At 42.4% G+C, this 24,934-nt stretch overlaps 1 protein-coding gene across 5 annotated transcripts in view; it reads left to right on the plus strand.

Annotated features, from left to right (window-relative positions):
- The window catches only part of PXK (PX domain containing serine/threonine kinase like), a 1,650,359-nt gene that overhangs the window by 238,846 nt on the left and 1,386,579 nt on the right, over positions 1-24,934 (plus strand). For all 5 annotated transcript variants that reach the window (XM_044078801.1, XM_044078798.1, XM_044078800.1 and 2 more), the window contains exon 3: positions 18,582-18,629. In XM_044078801.1, the coding sequence (XP_043934736.1) occupies positions 18,582-18,629 (48 nt within the window). The remainder of the gene's footprint in view (positions 1-18,581; positions 18,630-24,934) is intronic.

Raw genomic sequence — 24,934 nt, forward strand, 5'->3', positions numbered from 1 at the left:
AGAAAAACAAGTACAGCTGGCATCAATTTTCAAAACCTTGGCTACTTTAACTCAGCTCACTGCAAGGAAATTCCTGCAGGCTTTGGGCTACATGGCTTCTTGCATCCTGTTGATTCCAAATGCAAGGCTTCATATGAGAAAACTTCAATGGTACCTAAAGAGTGTGTGGTCTCAGCATTACCACAGCCTGGAAACAATGATACCTCTGATTCCCTGCCTCCAAAAAAGAGTTCCTATGGTGGTCCAGGGCTTGTGCTTTAAACAAAGGGAATCCCTTTCATCTACCTCATCCTGCTCAGATCATAACCACAGATGCCTCGGATTATGCTTGGGGAGCTCATTACCTAAACAATTGCCAGCAGGGCTACTGGACAAAGAAGCATCTTACCTGGCACATCAACTTGAAGGAAATGTTGGCAGTCCAAAATGCTCTTCTAGCCTTCCAGAGTCTTTTGCAACCAGGCCATCTTCTGATTCGCACAGACAATACCACAGTCATGTGGTACATAAACAAGCAAGGGGGCTCTCACTCCTACCCCCTTTGCAGACTAGCCATGAGCCTATGGGACACAGCTCTAAATCTAAATCTGCATCTTCAAGCTCAATTCATTCCAGGAAAACAGAATCTCTTAGCAGACAGCCTAAGCAGAAATCTTTTGGATCCTCACGAATGGATGCTGGACCCCACCATATTCAGCAGGATTACAGCAGTTTGGGGAGTCCCTCAGATAGCTCTGTTTGCATCTCATCTCAACCATCAGCTGCCTCTCTTTTGCACCAAGTCCTTCCACAAAACAGCTTGGAAAGTGGATGCCCTGTCTTTCAGTTGGAGGAATCTCTCGGGATATGCCTTCCCTCCTCTTCTACCTCGGGTGTTACTGAAAATAAAACAGGACAAACCCAAGATTTTCATTTTGATAGCTCCAAATTGGCCTCGACAGTTTTGGTATCCAACTTTAAGACACCTGTTCTTGGAACCTCCATGGATTCTGCCTCTGTTCCCTTCTCTTCTGTCCCAGCATCAGGGTCAGATGTTTCACTCTCAAATCAAGACTCTTTGCCTGGCAGCTTGGCTTTACAAGGGCCTTTGACTCCTTCTGCTTTTCCCAAACAAGTTTTGGATGTTCTCTTAGAAGCTAGGCGTCCTAGCACTAGAAAATCCTATGCTTCTAAATGGAAAAGATTTTGTATTTGGATGCGGGACCGAGGTTCTAACCCTCTTTTGCCTGACATTTCTTCCATTCTACTTTACCTCTCAGACCTTTTTCTTAAAGGCCTCTCCTTTTCTTCCATTAAAATCCATGCTTCTGCTATCTCGGCTCATTACAACACTGATCCCCCCATTTTTTCTCACCAGCTGGTGAGACAATTCTTGAGAGGGGCTAAGAATTTAAGACCTCCCAGAACTCCTCCTGTTCCTGCTTGGGACCTTAATTATGTTTTGGAAAAACTAACTTTACCACCCTTTGAGCCTGCGGCTGCTTCGGATATCAAGTTTCTTTCCTGGAAGACAGCTATTTTATTAGCTTTGACTTCTGCCAGAAGGGTTTCTGAGTTGCAAGCTCTCATGGCTGTGGAACCATACCTTATTTTCCACCAAGACATAGTTGCCTTGAGGACCAATCCTACTTTTATGCCTAATGTGATTTCTAAAGTGGCTTTAAATCAGACTATTCACCTTCCTACTTTCTTTCCAAATCCTCAAAACAAAGGGGAAAGGATTTTGCATTCATTGGACGTACACAGACAACTAAGGTTTTACCTGGATAGAACTAAAGATTTCAGGAAATCTGATCAGTTGCTTATCTCTTATGCCTCTAGTTCTCTAGGCAAGGCTATCTCTAAACAAACTATTTCCAAATTGATTGCTCATGGGATAAGGTTTTGTTACTCTCACTTTGGGAAACAAATTCCAGGTACTGTTAGAAGTCATTCTACTAGAGCAGCTGCCACTTCAGCAGCTTTTCTCAGAGGAGTTCCTACCAAGGACATTTTGGAAGCTGCCACTTGGAGTTCAGTGCATACTTTCTCTAAGCAATATAATCTCCCTTTGTATTCTAAGTCTAGGCAGGTTTTGCCTCTGCTGTCTTGCAGGGTCTTCTGGCTGCCCCTTCTTCTGCATAACCTCCTCCCTCATCACAGCTTTGGGATTCCACCCTACAGTTATGACTGCAACAGTGAAACACGAAGAACATAGTACAGTTGTGTACACCTACCATAAATGTAGATGTTCGAGTGTCTTCACTGTTGCAGTCGGTGTTTCCCTCCCACCTATCCCCTCTTATCTTCCTCTTCTTTTGTGGTGTATTTGTGTTTCCTTTTGGACACCTTTTGGTTATTTTGGGGGACTTCTGACATCTGGGGCAAGAAAGACTGGAGAAGATGGCGTCGGCTGTCAGCTTTATATCCCTGCGTTCTGACGTCAGGGTGCTTGCTGGAACAGCTGACGCCGGACCCAGACTTTGGGATTCTGGCCGACCTCGGGCTGCCTGCCGGCAGGATCACCCAACAGTTATGACTGCAACAGTGAAGACACTCGAACATCTACATTTATGGTAGGTGTACACAACTGTACTTTATGCATTGCTAAGGTCCCAAAAACCCGCATGAGAATGTATATCTGAAATTCATAATGTTCCACTTGAGGAAGGGGTACCTGATGTTGCGTATTTTCATCCATTTCAACCTTTGGGTTGCTGAATCTGACTGGATCTGACCTCTGTGTCTTTTTTTTTTTGTTTTGAAGGTTATGGATCCAGGGCTCTGACTCTTCCCCTACCCATAATTCCCTCCACTCCACCTTAATACCCTAGATTTAATTTGCTGCCTGAAGCATCCATATGATTATCAGAGGGCTTTTTAGAATCTTTTTTCAGACTTTTTCTCCTCTCCTGTTGATAGTTTATACTCAGTAGTGTATAGTTGATGGAATTGTTGGTGGATAGTTTGTTTAAAAAATCCTTCTCTTTATGTGTGCATGCTATTTGAGCAGTAAGTAGTAAACCTTTGAAACTCTTTTTTATCTGTCTTAATGTATATTAAGTAGAGTGATGTCTTTCTTCATAATTAGTAACAAGTATTCTTTACAACATTGGTTGTGTGGCTTCTATTAATATTTTCTAAGAATATTTTCTATTGATTTTATAGAGGTTATTTCTATATCTTCCTGTATTTAGGATAGTGTGTATTCCTGGAATGGCAGAAAAAAAGTCATGGTTTTAAAAAGTGCTCGACCTGTGGGCACAAAATTCCCCCATAGGACCCACAGTCCTTGTGCATGGATTGGAAACACTGGAATAAAGTGGCAGCCACAAAAAAGGAGCTGTCTGAAGAAAGTTCTTCTGACAAGGATTGCAAACAGAAACTCATTCTACCCTGTCAGATGCCTTCTCAGCATCCAAACTTGATAGCAACAATGGCCTTTGGTAGAATTTAGCATCCTCAATGAGCAGCCCAGTCCTCATTGTCACAACCGCTGTCCTATCTGGAATAAAGCCTCTTTCTCCCCACTGTAGTTAATTTGGAACAATTACAGCCTATTTGCTAATACTGTCATGAATAATTTATAGGTGTGATTTAGATTAGATCTAGAATATAATGAAGTCAGCAAAGAAGGATTCCCTGCCTGGTTTGGGTAGTACCACTCTTATTGCTTCTTTCCATTAAGCAGCTGTGTGACTGTATTTGAGCATATAGTTGGGTAATTTGCTCAAATTTTGAACAAAATTATCCCTTCCATTTATAAATTTTCTATGACACATCAGATCTCAGAGTTTTACTCATAGCACGTGTGTTAAGCACTTCTCTGACCTTGCTTTGTGATCTGCATTGTTATCAACTGCTTATGCTGCTGATAAACTTCCGGCAAGTGCAAGTAATCAAGAAAACCCTTAATGTCAGCCAGATCCTGTGAATTCTGGGTTTTACATGCATAAAGGCAACTAAAAAAATGAAACAAAGGCTTCCAGTATTCCTACTGTGTCTGAGTGCCTTATAGTGGTAATGTGGTCCTGAAATAAACGATACCATCCTTTCCATCTCCTTTGTTCTCAGTTTTAATGCCAACAGTGTTTTGGAGGTGGGGGTAGCTACAAAATCTCTTGAGTCTTAACCTATACTTGGCTTACTCTGCCTTATGCATGAGAAAAGAATCCAAACTAGCCCTGATTTTACTCGTATCTTACAGTGCCCTTTTCACCTGTAGCTGTACCCCACAATGTAGTATTTGAGTCTGTAAGGTTGTAAGCCTGGTTTGTGCTGCTGATTGAGTGGCCTCCACATGCTTTGTCAAAAATAAAATGAGGGCCCTTTTAAATTTGTCCCCCTTATTAATTACATTTGGAGCCAGCCCATCACACAGCTCCTCACCCAAGTTGTTAAACAATTGCCCAATCACCCCATAAATTGCACACCCTTACAAGTATAGATAGCCTCCCTCCAGATGGCCCACAACTCTCTCACTGCTAGCCTGAAGTAAAATTGTAACGGCGCATTGTCCGATGCACAAATTGAATAAAACTCCATGTCAGCCAGAATATATCCATGTTCCTTTATAACAATTTGTCTATTCTCAAAAAGAGCCCATGTCTCTGGGAGCAGCATGTACAGGTATTATATGTAACTTCAACCTGCTATGGGGCATCCACCATTCCCAGCTTCCTTAAGGTCTTGTTGACTGTTCTTGCCACTGTATTAACAATGTATGGCCTCTGCCCAAATGCACTTTATCCACTGCTAGAATAATGTTACAGAATCCACTCCCCCATGTACACATGCCCTCATGGACAGTGGACAGCAATCCATTCCTCCATAAGCTGGGAGAGTACTGAGGGGCTACAGCTTTATGGGGGATGTAGGATGTAAACATTATTAAGTGTAATCAAGCCCCCTTACAGAGTATCCTTTAACATATGTCTCCCATCCTCATCTGCACTGCTGTGACTGCTGAAAAGATTTATCTATGCAGATTAGAGTGTAAACTCCATGCCGTCAGCCTTCCAGGTAGAAGGATCCCATACCAGCCCTGTGAAGATCCCCCAGTCAACTTTTGCTCCTCAACATGCATATGTATTTCTGTAAAGAAATAGAAAATGTGGCCTGTGCTGTAATATATAGGTGAGGACTCTAGCCCTCTTACTTTCATTGAGAAGGTCATTAATATTCCAAAACAAGAGTGTGTATTTAGTCATAGCACAACTGCAGTAAATATTACACAATGCCCTTGATTGTATGCCTGCATAACCACTAAATACTTGCAAAATTGTAGTAAAGAGAGCATAAATGGGGAACTGTACCTTCATACATGCAAGTAAGAAAGACTTATGCAATGTATGTGTTCTCCGCAATAGCCATTAAAACACCCCTTATAACACAATAAGTATATAATTTCTAATTTGTGACTCGAGTAGGGTTGGCAGAGGCATAACTACTCCAGAACCTAAGCAGCATAGTGTCACACATGGTAGAGTCACTGATGTCCTTCAAGGATGCAACTGCAGTCCTGACATATGGGTTGTCCTGCCTCAGGCAGCCCTTCGGTCGGCCGGATTCCAAAGTCTGGGTCCGGCGTCGGCTGATGTCGCCCTTTCCCCGACGTCAGAGCACCTGGGGTATAAAAGCGTCAGCCGACGCCATCTTCTGCAGTCTTTCTTGCTGCGCGGCGCCCGAAGCAGAAGCAGTTCGCAAGTGCCGGTCGGCCAGCTCCTGTGTTTTCAGCTACTGAAGTCTTCAAAAAAGCTAAGTACCCCGTTGGGGACCTTTTCTTGCCTCAGCCAATGTCAGATAAAACTGTAAAAGTTAATAATTGTTTAACTTGTGGGAAACAAATACCTCATAAGGATTTCCACTCTTACTGCTTACCCTGCCTAGGCCCAGAACACAATGTCTCGGCCTGTACAGCGTGTGCGTCTTTTAATAAACGCACTTTTAGGCGTCGGTCAGAGTTTGCACAGGATTATTTTGGGGAAGATTTCTGTTATATCATGCCGTCGGAGCTTCCGACAGCACATTTACCTAAAAAATGGAAGGATAAGGACCGACACCTGCGGTCCGCGGTCTCGGCCGACACCACGCTTAGGCCTACCACGAGTGTCTCGGTCTCTTCTGAGCCGGTTTCACAACCGCTACAGACCGACGACACCGCCACCGATTGCCGGTACTGGAGGCCAGCTCGGTGCCGGTTTCTGTTCTCCCCTCTGAGACCGTAGCCCAGGATATTTCTGACACCATTTCAGTGGATAAGACTACTCCAGCACATGGGGCTGCCAGGCCTCCAGTGTCTATGTCCATTAAGGCCTACACACATGCTAAGGCTGCCAAACAGGCTAAGTCTCTCCCTCCAAGATCTGTTTCTCTGGGATCCACTTCTGGTTCTCAAATTTTAAGTTTAGCTGAGGACCTTATTTCTTTAATTAGGGGTTCTCAGCCACATCCAGATAGAGGCTCTCAGCCGCCTTTTGTCAAGAGGCCTAGGGTTGAGCAGGTAGATCCCCAGTCCTCCGATGAGGCCTCAGGTGAGTCTGCACATTCAGACTACCAGGAGGAGGCCTTCCCGGCCTACGAGGATTCTGATGCGGAGGAATCCATTCCCTCTGCTTCTCCTCCTGAGGAGTTTTCCTTTGGGGAAACGCTTCATTCCATGAGGGAACACTTCAAATGGCAAGGCCAAGAATACTCAGATTCTAGTAAAAGGTTAAGGGAATTTTTAAAGCTACCTCAGCATAGACCCTTAGCTATTCCTCCAGTTTTAAATGTTTTAGATGATGTGTACTTAGAATCTAGTGTTTCCCCTGACTCCCTCCCCCCTGCTCCTGTCAAGCCAGACAGATATACAGGGTCCCAGACACGCATCAATTTCTGTACAAGGGCCATACTGCTGACCCTGAAACTATTTTTCAGGGGCCTAAAGGGGTTTCCTCCACTACTGCTAAGAATCCACTTCCTTCGGAAAGAGATTCTAGGGCTTTAGAAAGGTGCGGCAAGAAAGTATATACATCTTCCACCCTTTCTATGTGAGCATTAAATTGTCAATTTCATATGATTCAGTATCAGGAATACATGTTGGATGACTTGCAGAATGAATTGGCTTCCTCTGAACCATTAGATAGAAAGGGGTTACAGGAATTGGTTCATAATACTCAGCAGGTTAGCAACCATTTCCTTCAGTGTGGATATGATGCATTGGAAGCTTCATGTAGAGCAGCAATGACAGGTGCGGTCATACGCAGACATGCTTGGTTAAAGGAACAAACATTGCCAGACCATGTGAAAATTAAGCTTTTGGACGCACCACTAGAGAAACATAAGCTATTTGGTGCTACTGCACAAGAGGTTTTAAAGAAAATAGAGGAAAAGGCAAAATCAGTGCAAACAGTCAAAGATTTCCTCCAGGTACAGCCTCCAAGATTCAGCAGGAATTGGCCTTCTAAGCATTGGTCCTTTCCAGACACAGACAAATTTCAAAGAGGCAAAAACAGATGTGGCAGAGGTAGAGGGCAAACTCGAGGCTCCTACAGAGGACGCCAATGGCAGCCTCCGAACCAGAGAGGTGGGGCAGGACCTTCCACTGCTCCGCAGGGACAATCTCAATGACTTAACTTTGACTCCGCCATCCAGGGCTCAATTAGAAGCACCTTTGGGCGGAAAATTATCTTTATTCTCACAAAATTGGCACAATATTACAAAGGACAAATGGATACTTGACATAATAGACAAAGGATACAGATTCCATTTTCATACACTACCAACAAGACATGGCAGGCCAAACCTGCCACCAAATCAAAGGGCAGAGGCACTCAAACAAATAACAAACCTACTTCAATTAAGAGCAATAGAGAAGGTTCCTTCTGCAGAACAAGGCCAAGGATTTTATTCAAGACTGTTCCTTGTTCCAAGAAAAGAAAACCAATGGAGACCCATTCTGGACTTGTCCGCACTGAATACTTACCTTATTGTGCCAAAATTCAAAATGCTGACTTTACAGCAACTCCTTCCCATGCTGGGCAAGGGGTCTTGGCTGGAAACTCTGGACCTCAAGGAGGCATACCTGCATGTCCCAATCAGACAAAGTTGCAGAAGATACCTCAGATTTATTGCAGGCTCAGAGCATTATCAATTCTCAGCATTGCCCTTTGGCTTATCTACTGCGCCCAGAGTGTTCACAAAATGCCTGGCATCAGTAATTGCACATTGCAGACTCCAGGGGATACAAATATACCCTTACCTGGACGACTGCCTTATACAAGCGGACAGCCAACAAGCCTTGTTAAAAAACTTGGACTATGTCATTCACCTACTGCAGGCCTTGGGATACACAGTCAATATTCAGAAATCAAGTCTTGTACCATCCCAAGAAATACCTTTCCTGGGTGCCACACTGGACACAAACACCCAGATGGCGTTTCTGACAAAAACAAAAACAATTACCAGAATACTTCAGAAAATTAGCAACACACACCCAGATGACTGCAAGGAAAATCCTGCAGGCCCTGGGTTTCATGGCATCTTGCATTCTTCTGATTCCACACACAAGGCTGCATATGAGGAAACTACAATGGTATCTAAAAAGTCTATGGTCTCGACACAGCCACAGCCTGGAAGCATTGATCCCACTCATTCCATGCCTTCAAAAGGAATTTCTGTGGTGGGCTCAAGCAAGCCAGATAAACAAAGGTATGCCTTTCAGCAAGCCTCATACAAGTCAAACCATAACAACAGACGCCTCAGACCATGGATGGGGGGGGCGCACATGGAGGGCAGATGCATTCAAGGACAATGGACACAAAAAGAAAAGCACTTGCACATCAACCAAAAAGAAATGCTGGCAGTGATGCATGCAATCAAGGCCTTCGAAAAGTTCATGCATCAGGGCCATCTACTAATAAAGACAGACAATACCACAGTTATGTGGTACATAAACAAGCAAGGAGGTACCCATTCCTACCCTCTTTGCAGACTGGCAATGAATCTCTGGGATATTTGCCTACAATTGAAAATAGAGCTACAATCCCAGTTTGTACCAGGGAAGGACAATGTTCTGGCGGACAGCCTAAGCAGAAACATCATGGATCCACACGAATGGATGTTGCATCCAGACATTTTCTTACAAATAACTCAAGCATGGGGAAGGCCGGACATAGATCTTTTTGCCTCCCATCTCAATCACCATCTGAAAAAGTTTTGCACAAGGACATACCATCCTCAAGCATGGAAGGTGGACGCTCTCTCCTTCAGTTGGAACTCTCTAACACTATATGCCTTCCCACCTCTTCCTTTGATGACCAAGGTGTTACTAAAGATCAAGACAGAGCAACTGAAAGTCATACTGATAGCTCCAGACTGGCCAAGACAACACTGGTACCCACTGCTACGGTGCTTGACACACACCAATCCGTGGCTCCTTCCTCAAAGGCCACTTCTTCTGACACAGCACAATTACAGGCCACTACACCCCAGCTTGAAAACATTGAAGCTGACAGCTTGGAAGATTCCATGACTATTCCTCAGGATACACTTTCCAAAAGGGTAAAAGATATCATCCTGGAGGCGCGCAGACCTTCCACTAGAAAAACATACTCAGCAAAATGGAAGAGATTTCTTATCTGGAACAGCAAAAATGGTCAAGACCCATCAGTGATGAGCATTCCACAGATCCTAGAATATTTGGCTGAAATGCTCCACAATGGCCTTTCATATTCTTCCATAAAAATACATGCTTCAGCAATATCTGCCAAATATAACACTGATCCGCCTGTATTTTCTCACCCATTGCTAAGACAGTTTCTAAGAGGTATAAAGAACATCAACCCTCCAAGGAAACCACCAGTGCCTGCATGGGACCTCAACTTCATGCTGGAAAAATTAACTCTTCCTCCCTTTGAACCAGCAGCATCTTCAGAGTTGAAATTTCTGTCTTGGAAGACAGCTTTCCTTCTGGCAGTAACCTCAGCAAGAAGAGTCTCTGAGCTACAGGCCCTTATGGCAGTATAACCATTTCTCATTTTTCATCAGGACAGAGTTTCTTTGAGAACCAATCCGTCATTCATGCCAAAGGTGGTATCCAGGGTGTCCCTGAATCAAGCTATTCACCTGCCTACCTTCTTTCCCAATCCTCAAAATAAAGGAGAGAGACTTCTGCACACCTTGGACATACACAGACAGTTGCGCTACTACTTGGACAGAACAAAGTCTTTCAGAAAATCTGCCCAGCTTTTTGTAGCTTGCGCTGCTGGATTGCAGGGAAAAGCAATTTCCAAACAGACAATTTCTAAATGGATTGGAAATTGCATTCAATTCTGCTACTCTTTTCATGGAAAAACTGTGCCAGCTGACATCAGGCCACATTCCACCAGAGCTACAGCCACCTCCACAGCCTTTTTAAGAGGAGTGGCAACAAAGGACATTTTAGAAGCTGCTACATGGAGCTCCGTGCATACATTTTCCAAACATTACAACCTGCCTTTATATTCCAGATCCAGAGCAGGGTTTGCTTCTGCAGTCCTGCAGGGCATTTTAGCTACACCATCTTTGTCTTAGTGCCTACCACCCCAGGTTGGCTATGGTATTCAACCCATATGTCAGGACTGCAGTTGCATCCTTGAAGGACATAGTACAGTTTTGTACCTACCATAAATGTAGATGTCCGATAGGTATGCAACTGCAGTCAGGTTTTCCCTCCCACCTACCCCTCTGTGGTATTCTTTTGGGTTTCTACCCCTCATTTTAGCTACCTGGGGTAATCTTTTATGGTGTATTTGTTTTTATGTTGTTGTACTTGTCTGGAATTTTTTCTATTTTCAAAATTTAGCCTTCCTTAGAGGGCACCTGGCATCTGGGGCAAGAAACACTGAAGAAGATGGCGTCGGCTGATGCTTTTATACCCCAGGCTCTGGCGTCGGGAAAGGCGACATCAGCCGCCGGACCCAGACTTTGGAATCCGGCCGACCGAAGGGCTGCCTGAGGCAGGACAACCCATATGTCAGGACTGCAGTTGCATACCTATCGGACATCTACATTTATGGTAGGTACAAAACTGTACTTTATCTGCCTTGCTTCTGTTTAATATTGGAAAATATAGCCCTCTAATGTATTGCAGTAAACCCCCCCCCCCCACCACGCCCAATGTCAAAAATGCCAACCATGTACTACAGTAATAGCACAAAGTCATTTCTTTGAACCTGTAGTCCCTTATAAAATGATGGATCAGTCCAGCATTTGAAATATTACTATGCTTTCACCTACCCTGGTAAACTTTAATAGTGTACATTTTGCCACAGAGGCTGCTTGTGTTCTTAATTCAGGAAGCCTCTTGAGCAAATACAGTTCAGTAATTAAAAAGTTACGACTCACCCCAGCTACCAACCTTAAATGCCAGGCGCTTCTGTCACTGTCTTAGCTGCTTTGTGCTTGCCTTCTGCCTTTATAGCATTTTGCTTATAAATATTAGTAATGGAGCCAGAGTTCTCCCTCTGCTCATACCTGCTACCAGATGGCCATCCTCAGATTGCATCTCTTCATTAACAGAAGCACCTGTGTTATTAAATTGCTGGTTTACCCTAATCTTCTTCTGAAATTGTATAAGAAGGGACATTCAGGAGGAATAGTCTGTGTTGCTGGGTAGATAAATTCTGTATTTCCAGTCTTTGAGCTGTCATAATGAAATTGGAGGATATCAGAACCTAGTCCCCTGCTCCTTCATGTTGAGAGGCATCAGTTGAGGTGGTTTGAGCACCTTGTAGTGCTGTTGCATAAACATCTCCTACCAGCATACAGCACAACCTGCTGGCCGTAGGCTCCAGGGGCTAAACTTGGATCCCCACAGAATGAGCTGGAAAATGCTGATGAGTCTAGGGATGTCTGGTCTACCTTGTTCAGCTTGCTAGAACTACAATCCTCATTGGGACAAGTGGCCTAGAAAATGATGATGATAATGGAACTTTAAAGACTTGATAAAAGAAATCTTGAGCGTTTTTTTACAACTACTTGGTATGGAATGTTTCAAAGAGGCTATGGTTTTTGAGCCTCTCTTCTTGCCTGTGTAGTATGGTGTGTAATTGGTTATTATCAGATGCTTAGCTGTCGTTTTATCTGAGGATGTTTTAATACTAGTAAGAGGCCACTGATTAGTAAGAAGATATAAAGATGTTTCCAGAAAAAAAAATCTGAGCTTGAGACTGTTTAAAGCTCCAGATAGAATATTGTTAGAGCTTACACAAAGCATGATCAGACAAGCATTCTTTGAGTGCTGTACAATTCAAAGCAAGTAAAAATGCACCGAGATGCATAGATAAAGTAGCAATGACACCATCTATTAGAATACAATATCTGTAGTGTCTGCTTGCAGTATACCTCAGATTTCGTTTTATTAAAGTAAACTTTTACATAAACAGCATCACCAAATGAGTACTCTCTAATGTTTTAATCCGCCACCTTTAAAGACTGTTAGATAATTCAGAGAATAGGAGCAAACAATAAATTACCCTGTTTGTTTATTTCATTCTTAGCACATATTTAAAGTAACTTGCAAATGTTTCTATATACAGTGCTGGGTCTACTTTCATTCATCGAAAGTACACCCTACTGAAACTGAAAAAGCCGAGTCTGTTTCAACGAAAGTGCAATTTCACGAAAATGCACTTTCACAAAACACACATTACCGAAGCACGTAATAATGAAAATAAATCCTAGCACATTTCTGCAGGGGGACAAGCCCCCGTGCACCCCTCACATCCCCGCTGATTACATATACTAACTCCCAAGATCGCACTACAGTGGGGAGTAGGGTGCATTTCCTTATTCACATTGTACCGCGATCTACATAACCAAGCAGCAAATGCTCTACATCTTCCACTCCTGTACCTTACCTGTCATTCCACAAGATCCCCGAATCACCAGACCTAATTCAGTAATGTCTGTTTCTCGAAAATGAACATTCACTGAAACAGAGTCTGCTTTTTTTTAGTTTTGGTAGGGTGTACTTTCAATGAACGAAACTAGACCCACAGTGCTGCATTTAATGAGTCAAGTGCTACAATGGATTTTCCTGCTTGCTATTCCTTACTTTTCTGGGCCACTTTTTAATAAAAAAGGTTCATAAACTTTTTATTAAACCACAGCCCCCCAAAATGATCTTTTCCAGTCGTAATATTGCCATAGGGTAACATGAGCTACCTCCATACACTTTAGGGCACCTTCACAAATGCACAGTGGTACACCCATTAAAGTCTATGGATGCAACAGACACTTTTCCTGTACCAATGTCACTGAGATTAAAGTTAATTGTTTTTCCTCAGTGACATCAGTAGAGGGAAACTGCAAATTTTAAAATTAATTTTATATATAAATGTAATGATCAGAATGTTTCATGATGGGGGAAGCTCTGTTATGGGGGGTGGTTATGCATTGCATGCTGTAGTGCTAAGGTACATTTCAGAATATCTGTAAATTCACTTTAATGCTGTTGGAAGATTTCTTTAAAAAAAAAAAATTCTAACTCTAGGGAGTCTGTGCCAGTAAGTGATAGCACTGCTAATAGGGTACTACAAACCAAACACTAGTAGAACTGATTTAAATGAACTTTGAAAAGGAAAAGCACATAAGCAGCAGGTAATGACTCTGTGGTGTGGCAGAGGGCAGTAGGTACAGGAACTGTTAATCCACTTTTATACTTGAAGCATTCATTTATGATGATTTTGCATTTCAGTTTAATGCGTGAGATGAATTTATTGGGTCCAGTGTAACTAACATATTTGCTAACATACTTGAAACATTAACATATGATGTTTTTATGTTAATTTCCTGCATTAGGTTTTATCTGGGCTTATTGTAGCCAGCTTTTTAGTCTACCATGTATCAACTTCAGTCAGTCCAACAGTACTGATGTTCTTCGTGCTTCACTGTTGCAGTCATCACATTTAGGTTATCCCTAACAGGGTATCCATTGGCCGGCCCGAATACCAGAGACTTAGTATTTGTGCATCGGTTGCTGTCGCTTGAGGCCAGACATCAGGTCGTCAGTGGTATAAAGTAAGACAGCTGACTGCATTGCATCAGTCTTTCTTGCCATGGAGCTCGAAGCAGAAGCAGTTCGTATGAGTGCCGGTCGGCCGCTACCTGAGTTTCGTTTCCGAATTGAAGTTGGTCATTTAAAGCTAAGTACCCCATTGGGGATCCTTTTTTCTTGCACTAACCGATGTCAGAAAAAGGTGATAATTGCCTTGCCTGTGGAAAGCAAATACCACACCGAGAATTCCACTCTTACTGTGTCACTTGTCTCGGCCCAGACCACAACGTCCCCTGTTGTCACTTCTGTGCTTTTAACGCCAGAACTATCTGTTGTTGGGCCCTTATTGTAGCCAGATATTTTCGTTTACAGTCCTCTAATTTCGATATGGCTTCGTAAGCTATCCGACAGCAGATCTTCTGAAAAAACGTAAAGATAAAGACAGAGACAGACCGCACATGTCCAAACCTTCCGAAGACGTTTCCGTTAAGCTAGTCATCAGTACTCTGGTACTCGGGTGTTTTTGCAGCCCCTGATGCCCACTTCAGTTAAGGATCCTGCGGTCCTGTCTACCTTGGATGGGTCCGGAGCAGCTGAGCAGGCACTGACTTTTGAAGAGGTCCTTCTCACCACCGAATCTTGACACAAACAGACATCTTCTTTCGCAACTACTGTTTGTTCGAAAACAACTGAGTTTCTTAGGTCCAGGGCTCAAACCACACCCAAGAAAATGACTACCCACTCTCAGGCGCCTGCTACCTTGCCTCAGTCTCAAATGCTTATAATGGCAGAAGACCTTATCATGTTGATCACAGGAAGCCAAGCTACCCCCTCAAAAAGAAAAAGATCTGTCCCCAGTAGTTTTCTCTGAACAAGAGTCAGATGAATCTGATGCATCTGACTATGAACACATGCAGCCCATCTCCACTTATGAGGATTCTGATGCAGAGGAATTTAATTCCTTCAGCCTCTCCCCCAGAGGATTTTTCCTTTGGGGAAACCCTGCATACTTTAAGGGAGCATTTCCAGTGGGAGGGTCAGGACTACCCTCAGTCTAAAAAGAGACTCGGGGAATTCCTAGATCTTCTGCAACACAGACCCTTGGCCATCCCCCCAGTCCTAGATGTGGTGGATGATGTTTTCCTTGAATTCAGCTTGACTCCTGATGCCCTACCTCCTGCTCCTAGAAAACCAGACCAGTATTACAGAGTCCCTGACTTACACAAATATCTTTTTAAAAATCCAACAGCTGACCCTGAGATCATTTCTCAAGGGCCAAAAGGGATTAAAGCAACCTCTGCTAAGAATCCCATCCCCTCAGACAGGGATTTCTGGGCGACAGATGGGGTAAAAAGGTATACACCTCGGCTACTCTTGCTATCAGGGCACTAAATTGTCACTTCCATATGCTTAAATATCAGCAAAATACCTTGGAATTCCTTAAACAAAAAATGTCCTCCTTTCCTGCTTGGGCAGAATGTAAAGATTTACAAGACTTAATGCATTCTGCAAGTCAGGTATTTAAACACACCTTGCACTGTGGTTTTGATGCCCTAGAAGCTTCTTGCAGGGCAGCGGTCACTGGATCTATCATTAGAAGACATGCGTGGCTGAAGAAATAACCCATACCAGACGATGTCAAATCACCCTTGCACAAAGATAACTTATTTGGCAGTAAGGCAGAAGAGGTCTTAAAAAAGATGGAAGAAAAAGCAAAATGTATGCAAACAGTTAAAGATTTCTTACAGGTCCAGCCCCCTAGGTTTAGCAGGCATTTTCCCTCCAAGCACTGGTCCTTTCCTGCTCCGAGTAAACAGGCCCAGCCTAGGTCCCATGGAAGCAGACCCCCCCCCCTCCCCAGCCCCAGGGAATGCAGAGATCTAAGCAGTCGACTACCTCCACTTCAAAACCAGGGAGTTGTAAGCCACCCCCTTATGGTAAGAACTTGCAATGACTCACCTCCTCCCGACTTCCCCTCTGCCCACCTTCACGTACCCTTAGGAGGAAAACTCTCCTTTCTCTCAAGCACCTGGGCCACCGTTACCAAGGACCACTGGATTCTGAACATTGTGTCTCAGGGATACAAATTCCTCCTTCCACAACCTTCCAACCCCAAAAGGGTTCCCAGATCTACCACCAAATCAGTGGGCAGAGGCTCAAAAGCAAATCCATTCCCTGCTCTCTTTGAGGGCAGTAGAGCACGTTCCTGCAGAACAGATAGGCCAAGGCTTCTACTCCAGACTTTTTCTGGAAACCAGAAAAGAGGGCACATGGTGCCCCATCCTTAATCTATCCATTCTAAACACCTTCCTGGTGATCCCAAAGTGCTCACCCCCCAGCAGCTGCTACCCATGCTGTCCAAGGATGCTTGGCTAGCCACCCTGGATCTAAAAGAGCCCTGCCTCCACATTCCTATTATGGAATCATGCAGAAAATGTCTTCCACTTTAGGGCAGGATCTCAACACTTTCAGTTCTCTCCACTTTCCTTTGGCTTATCTACTGCTCCCAGAGTTTTCACAAAATGCCTGGCTCCGGCCATTGCCTTTTGCAGACAAAGAAATATTCAAATTTACTGCTACTTAGACGACTGCCTTATTCAGGCAGACAGCCAGGAAAAGCTGCTCAAACACCTGGCCTTTGTAAAGAGCCTTCTAACCTCCCTCGGGTACACAAGCAACGAAAAGAAATCAAAACAGGTGCCCACCCAAAGGATCTTCCTGGGAGTGAGTCTGGACACAGCATCCCAGATGGCATACCTTACACCAGAGAAACAAATTTTCCTGCCAGCCTACTTCTCTCAACTGGCCACCAGGCCCCAGCTTTCTGCAAGGAAAATCCTGCAAGCTCTGGGGTTCATGGCATCTTGCATACTCCCCATTCTATATGCCAGACTGCATATGAGGAAACTTCAGTGGTACCTAAAGAGCCTTTGGTGTCAACACTCTCAAGACCTGGAAACTCTTCTACCAATAATTCCTTGCCTCAGAAAGGAATTTCTTTGGTGGGCAACAGCATGCTCCCACAACAAGGGACTTCCCTTCTTCTCACACCCTGCCACCCAGACCCTCACCACAGATGCATCAGACTATGCCTGGGGTGCACACCTGGATGGCAGGTGCATACAGGGCCAATGGAGCCCATAGCAAATCCCCCTGCATATCAGTCAAAAAGATGATGGCTGTGCAGCACTCCTTGATAGCTTTCAAACCCCTTCTCTCTTCAGGCGTTCTCCTGCTCAAAACAGACAACACCACTGTGATGTGGTACATCAACAAGCAGGGAGGGACTCGCTCCTACCCTCTCCTCTCCAAATCCAGGGCAGGGTTTGCCTGTGCAGTCTTGCAGGGCGTCCTAGCCAACCCCTAGCTTCCTTGATTGCCTCCACCCATTTCCTCAGCTTTGGGAATCTACCCAAATGTGATGACTGCAGCAGTGAAATATGAAGAACACAGTACAGTTGTGTACACTTACCATAAATGTAGATTTCTGAGTGTATTCACTGCTGCAGTCCCGGTTTCTCTACCTCCATCCTTCTTTTTTCTTTTTCTCTTTTTACCATTCTTCCTTGTTGTTCTCCTTACCTTACAAGGGACATATTAGTATTTATTTTCCACTTGTGGGGCTCTTCAACCAGAACCTGGCCTTCTACTTTGGGAGCTCTAACAGGTTAGGGCATGAAAAACTGATGCAATGGTGTCGGCTGCCTTACTTTATACCACTGATGACCTGACGTCAGTCCTCAAGTGACCGCAACTGACGCAGAAATACTATGTCTCTGGTATTCAGGCCGGCTGAGGACTACCCTGGCAGGGATAACCCAAATGTGAGGACTGCAACAGTGAATACACTCGAACATCTACATTTATGGTAAGTGTACACACCTGTACTTTCTCCAGAACAGCAAGCTTCTGCCTTCTCTACTTTACTACTCACTAAATGGGATTCATTTCTGATGAAAATCCCTAATGTCCATGACTGCAACACTTCCAGACATTTGCAGCTCCTCTTAAGAAGAGAGCGACACATTCCAGTTTCTCTCACCCCCCCATAACATAGTTATACTTAGTTATATTACCTGTCTTATCTCTTTAACCGAAATAGTATTTTCCTCTGTTTTAATCCTTATTGATAATATTTAATACTGACCAATATTATAAATGTGTACACCAGTTTGTTGTAAAAGTACGGCTTACAGTGCTTTTGTGAACTGAATATTGATATATATGCCATTATCTCATTTGAGACAGAAATTGATACATGCTCAGTGCTATACTTCCTATTTTTTTTCCTTTTTCTGGTAAACTTGTACTTTGTATTGTACATTAGAAATGTACACACTGTCATGCTCTTACACTGTTGTTCTCCTGGGCTGTGGCTGAACTGGTTCCGTTTGGAGTCTGTCCATTACCCCAGTTAACAAAGTAAAGAAATTTTTAAAAAATCCCTTCTGCTTATTAGAGTAGCAGCCTCCCTGTACTTAAGGTTCCTTAATGCCCAGAGGTTGCTTATCATTTTAAACCATTTCATGTTTTGACTGCATACAAAGAACAAAAGATAAAGATGTGCCTTTTTTTCTTGCAGATTATAAGAAGATACAGTGACTTTGATGTACTGAATAACAACCTACTGGTAAGAACTTTTGAGTTGGTAATTTGTTGTTATGATTGTGACATACTGTTTGAGTTGTTTGTGATCATTATACTAGTGCAGTGGTTTTGATATTACTGCCACCCTATTATAATTCTACCCAAATGTTTGGTGGAGGCTTGATTATAATGTCAGTCTGCTACCCTAGGCCACCTCACAGAATTAACATTTCAAGCCATCAGATATCAATTCTAGGTGAACCAACATTCTAAAGTGATAAGTTGCTACAGTGCCACCTGGCAGTTTTAGGCATGCCTTTTTGTGCAGCAGTATGTCGGCTAGCTGTTTTTGCATCATACTTTTGGGATAGGAAGTGACAGCCTGCCATAATATAATCTTGGAATCCATTTGTTTATTTCCTCTGTTGACCTGGTTAGCTACTACTGTGAAGTATATATTTATAGAGGGGCAGAAACTCCATTATGTAATGCAAATTACATAAAAACTAAACTTGCACAGTTTTTAAACAGACTTCCTACTTGGCTGTAGTTTATCACACACTCTGTCACCATACCATGACAATAGAGAGAATCCACAATAACAAAATACCCAAGGTTAAAAATAAAACAAGCCAGACTTTGAAACCCATTGGATTACTTCACTATGTATACAATAAACACATTACTTAATGTACTTGGCAAGAACTTTGTGAAAATGACATACCTATCTGGAGCCAACATTGGGTACATCTTAACTGTGTCAAAAAGAATTAAAGGTAATTGTGACATTGTTTTTGATTATGTTGGAGTAAACAGTCAAAGAAGGTCCATTACCTTGGGTATATGACATGACATGGTAGGATTGTCAAACATCTGCTTATCAGACCCCTACAGTCACAGTGTATGATACCCGAATATCAAAACAGAACATGCTGTGTAATATGCATGGGATATAGTACCTGTCAGTCTGGACTGAGATGTTCAGTAAGAAAAAGTGCTTTGCACCAGTGGGCTTCAAAATCCCTCTTCTGTGGGTGTGTAGGTCCTGAACAGGAAGTTTTTCTATTTTCACAGTGTCTTTTTAGATGTCTTCAAATTAAAAAAGAAAAAAAATAGAAGAAGAAAAGAAAAAATATAAATGTGGACAAGATTAAAAAAGTCAGAGGTAAAGGTAGCTTTACTAGATGCTAGAAATCTCAGTATCAAAATGTGCGATTTAAAGTTTTTATTTGCTCTGAGAATATTGATATTCATACCCTTATTGAAAGATGGTGTAAAGATGTACAGTACATATCTCAAATTATAGGGAATACCTGTTTTCATTGCCGTAGGCTTTAAGATAGATGACAGCATCACAGTATTTGTAAAGGAATATCTGAAAGACAGACCTCAGGAAAACAGACCCAGAGTAGAAAGTATTTCTAAAAATGTAAGGGCTGTATGGGGCATTAAAGTGTGAAGAAAAATTAGTTTGATGGAATACATGAAAACAAGATGATGGAGTGGACTGGTTTTGCAAAAGACACTTTGGAAATAGCTCAGAGAAATAACTGCAGTTTCAGAAGTTAAGTATGGGAAACCAAGATCCGTGTTTGTAGAATTTCTGACTTGATATGAAAAAGAGAAGATATTGTTAAAGTTGTATCTACCAGGTAGAAAATTTTCCGTGATGGGAAGACGTGTAGTTGTATAACCTCACTTCTCTGAGGTGTCACCCAAACCTCTCATTTCCCATTTTTTCCACATGAGGTCAGGGTGTTGGATAAACCTTTTTGTCACCTGTCTCTCTCTTGAGCACCTTGTAGTTCTGTTGCATAAACATCTCCTACCAGCATACAGCACAGCCTGATGGCAGTAGGCTCCAGGGGCAAAACATGGATCCCCACAGAATGAGCTGGAGACTGTTGATGGGTCTAGAGAAGTCTTCTCAGACTGTCACAGGTCTTTCACACAATCCATCCATCCCTTTGCTGGAGTCCTTGTTTACCATTGCCTTCTGCCTGTCCCTCCCAAATCCTTTTTGCCAAATTGTATTCTGCTTTCTTTCACATATGCCCAAACCACTGTGATCTGTTTCTTTAACCTTCTATGCAACTAGTGCTACTTTGGCTTCTGCTCTGATAATAGTTACATGTTCTTCTATTCTATTCTATTGCAATATTCCTAATATGAGGGATTCCTACGAAGGGTGGCTTGACCTCCAGCCAGTATACCAAAGCCTTTTACTGCCTAAGGTACACTGTACATAGTACGCATGCTCCTCGCGTACGTAGGGCATAAAAGCGACATCCGAACGTACCATCCTCAGAACTTCTGTGCTGCTAGTCTGAATGCCATCTTCGATCGTCTCTCTCTGTTTGCCGGAGTTGTTTGCTGGTATATCAAGCCATTCAAATAAGTGCCCCATTGGGGTTTTCTTTTCTTATTTACTGCTGTTTTTTGTTGTGGGGTCTTTATATGTCATCTAGAAAAGGCAAATGCCACTGTGGAAGACAAATTCCGCATAAAGATAGTCACATGCAGTGCTTGCTTTGCTTAGGGCCTACTTACAATCACAAAACTTGCAGTATTTATTAAATATTTATTTACTGATCACATCGGACTGGGACAGAACCCATTTTCAGAGGATGCCCGGGGAGAAATGCTCCAAACAAATGTCTTTGGTATGTGGCAGGAAACTGGAGCACCCAGAGGAAACCCACACAAATTCAGGGAGGACATGCATACTCCACACAGGAGACACCCAGCCAAGAATCGAACCGAAGAACCTCATGCTATGAGGTGACAGTACTAACTGCTGCATCACTGCGCCACACCCAAATTTTTATTTGTTACAACTGGAATTTCCACAACTTACTCGTATTCCTCCTGTTCTCTCTACTTTGGAGAGTGCTTTTGTCACAGCTTGCAATTTCCCTGACAGTGGCTTGGTGCCCCACAAAAGGTAGACTGCATAAGGTGTCTCAATCGTTTAAGCTTTTATATATTCAAGCCGTATCAGATCTGGCAGATATTGCTTTAGTGAATCCAACTGCTGCTAAACAATTGGTTAATGTTCATTTCTTTCCTTTTGACAAGGATGGGAAGGTTTTTAATAGATATGGGGGGAAAGTATATTCTTCGGAACACTCGTTTTTAGAATTTGCAACTCTCAAGCTCAAATGTTGAGGTTCATACTTGCCTCGTGAAAATATGAGGAACGTTTTAGCATCTGTTTACTCTCTAGGAAAAGTCTGTTTTGTGTAACTTGGTTTCTCGATTGGCTACCTACTGTTGAAATGTTCACAGAATTCTGCTGAAGCCATCTCCAGGACTACTGCCATTGGATCTGTTATGAGGAGGCTTTCCTGTCTGAATTCTTAAAACTTTACAGAGGATGTCAAAAATGAAATTGGAATTCTCCTTGAATATAGAACTAGCTTTTGGACCCTTTGTAGAGGTCAATAAAATGTGTGATGGGAGAGGATAGCTGATTCAAGGAATCTCTCAGATTTTTCAGCCCTCCTCATCCAAATTTGCAAAGGGATTCACTGCTCACTCTACAACTTTTTTTAAAAAGCAAAATAAATAGTCCCAGCAAACAGTTGACAAGCAAATGTTTAAAAAGAAGCAAAAGCAGGAACTCCCTCCGACCAAGGGCAGCCTAATAAGTCTGAATGACAATATGAAGGACTTTCAAACCATCCCACCCTGCCCCATCACTCCCTTATTCCTTCCAGAAAGTCTGAACCTCCATTTCTCTCTTTGAAAAGAGTTTGACTGGGTTCTGAGAGTAAGCCATTAAAGTGAAAGATGGCAGTGGAAGTCTGTCCCTCCTTTTCTGGGATTCCTCCTCACCTGACTAACCAGGCTATTTTGTTCTCTGCTGTCATTCTGCATATGCTTGCTCAAGGGGTGATGTTAACTGTCCCTCCTCATCAGTTAGGTAAAGTTTTTTTTTATTCCAAGATGTCTCTTACGTCAGAGAAGGAACATTCTTGGAGACCATTTCTGTATCTTTCCTTTTTGAATCTGTATGTGTTGGTACCCAAGTTCAAAATGCTTTCTTTTCACAACTACTTGCCTCGTATTCCCCATTTGAGTTTCTAGTGACCTCAAATTTAAAAGATGCATATGATCACATTACTATGTATCCAGATTTCAGAAGTTTCTTAAGGTTTTCTGTGTGTGGATCACCTTATCTGTTCTCTAGGTTACCTTTTGGACTAACTGCTTCACAAAGGGTATTCTCAAAGGTCTGACTCCTGTGATAGCTTACTGCAGACTGCAAGGAATTCACATTGCTCTTATTTTGACAACATTTTTTTAATTTGTAGAGCCTTTTTTGTGTGTCAGGAATCTTTTTTGGGTACAAGATTTCCTACGTAGGCTGGGATTCCAAGAGCACTTAAAGAGGTCTTATCTGATTCACCACAGGATTGTTATCCTTGGGTGTTCCCTGGACACATCAGTTCATAGAGTTTTTATCACCCAGGAAAAAACAGATCTGTGATTAGATGTAGCTAAGGATATGTGGGAAGAGACTAAACAAAAATAAAATACCTGCAACACTGGAAGTTCCTGTTTGTGGGTATGGTTACCAATATAAAAGCAGCGAAAATGTTTAGTCCTTTAGTTTTATACACCGGTCAGACATATTTTTGTCAACCAGAGGAGAAACTGTGGATAGTAATTAATACAGAGTTGAAGGAGTTTATCTAGGAGGGGAATGAGGGCAAAGGTCAAATGGGATAAGTTGATCCTACCAATAGAAAAGGGTGGTTTAGGACTGCCTGATTTTAAGGGATATTTTAGAGCTGTAGAGTTAAGGTTCATATACATAACATTAGCAGAAAGTTGTAATTCAATGTGGAAAGGGATGATTAAATGGGCGGATTCAAAAAAATGAGAATGGGATTTTCAGAGCAGTCCTTAAGGAGAATAACAACTGCTATACAGAGTATTATATTCATAATGTAGCAGAAAGTATTCTAAGAACTAAGCTAACACAAGAATGGAGAAAGGAAATTCTGCTGATAGGGATTACTGCATTTAAGGGGTACAGAGAATGCGCAAGAGAGGGCTGGAATTTACTGGATGAAAACTGACAAAGGAACCAAGGTATTGGGAGCAAATAACTACTGAGGAAAAAAGGTAATAGAATGGGAAGAGGCCAAGAAAACATGTACTTCAGTCTGTACTGCCCTTTTTTTTAAAGTATATGAAGTGTGTGCTGCAGCATCATGGTCTATGTTGCATACCTTCCCCAGAATTTACAAAGGGTATATAATCTCCAGGTCTAGAGCTTCATTTTATTTATTATTTTATTTTATTTTACATTTGTTGACCGGGCTGGTCCAGCTGGATATATATCCATTTTCAGCACAGGCCCGGGGAGAAAAGCTTCACATATAAACAACAAAACGTTTTACAATGTACAAGAAAAAGTATTACAATTTGAATAATGGGTAAAAGTATGAAACGAATTACATTAAAACATAATACACCTATAAATCATTTTTACAGTGTGAATAACTGAGGCAATTACCAATACATTAAGATACATTCATATCATCAGTTATTCTAGTTTACTCCAGTCAGTTACTACTTCCAAGGGGGTAAGCAGTAGTAGTAGTAGAAAAAGGAAGAAATATAAAGATAAGCAAGAATACTACTTTCAAGGATACATACAAAACCTAAGTAGTTCAGATTGCATATAGGTGCTACAACTTCAGAGGGGAAGACAAAGAGTGGAAGAAAGTAGGAAGTCTAGAGATAGCAGCAGAAGAATCCAGAAGATTAGTCTGGGTAACAGCAAGGGCATAGCCAGTGAGTTTTAAGGTGTTTCTGGAGACTTTGTTTAAAGAGTGGCAGGGAGGATAGTGAGGTTAGGTCAGGGAGGATAGTGAGGTTAGGTCAGATGGCAAGAGGTTCCATTGTTTTTCAGCGGTATTGGAGAACAAGGAGTCCCCAGCCAAATTATTAGACTTGGTGGTGCTAGCTCGAAGTTTGTTGGAAGTGCGTAAGGAATTAAGATTTCTATAGGGTGCTGTAAGGTTTTTCAGTATTGGTGTGTTGTTGGGTTGGTAGAAAATCCTATGAACAATGGTAAGTTGGGAAAGTATCAGAATGTTTTTTAGTTCGAGCCAGTCTAGCTGATGAAGGTTAAGACAGTGGTGAGTTCTATATGGGTTTCCAGTAGCAAATCTAGCAATACTATTGTAGGAGTTAGCTAGTGTAGTAAGATTCTTTTTTTTTAGATTTGTGTAAATGGGTGCAGCATAAAGAAGAGTTGAAATTAGATAGGAATGGGCAATAGTAGTTCTGGCTGTTGGAGTTAAGAAGGGTTTTATCCTATATAGGGAGCCC

The sequence above is a fragment of the Protopterus annectens genome, chromosome 7.part1, assembly GCF_019279795.1.
Source record: "Protopterus annectens isolate FY-2018-M chromosome 7.part1, PAN1.0, whole genome shotgun sequence".
Lineage (NCBI taxonomy): Eukaryota > Metazoa > Chordata > Ceratodontiformes > Protopteridae > Protopterus > Protopterus annectens.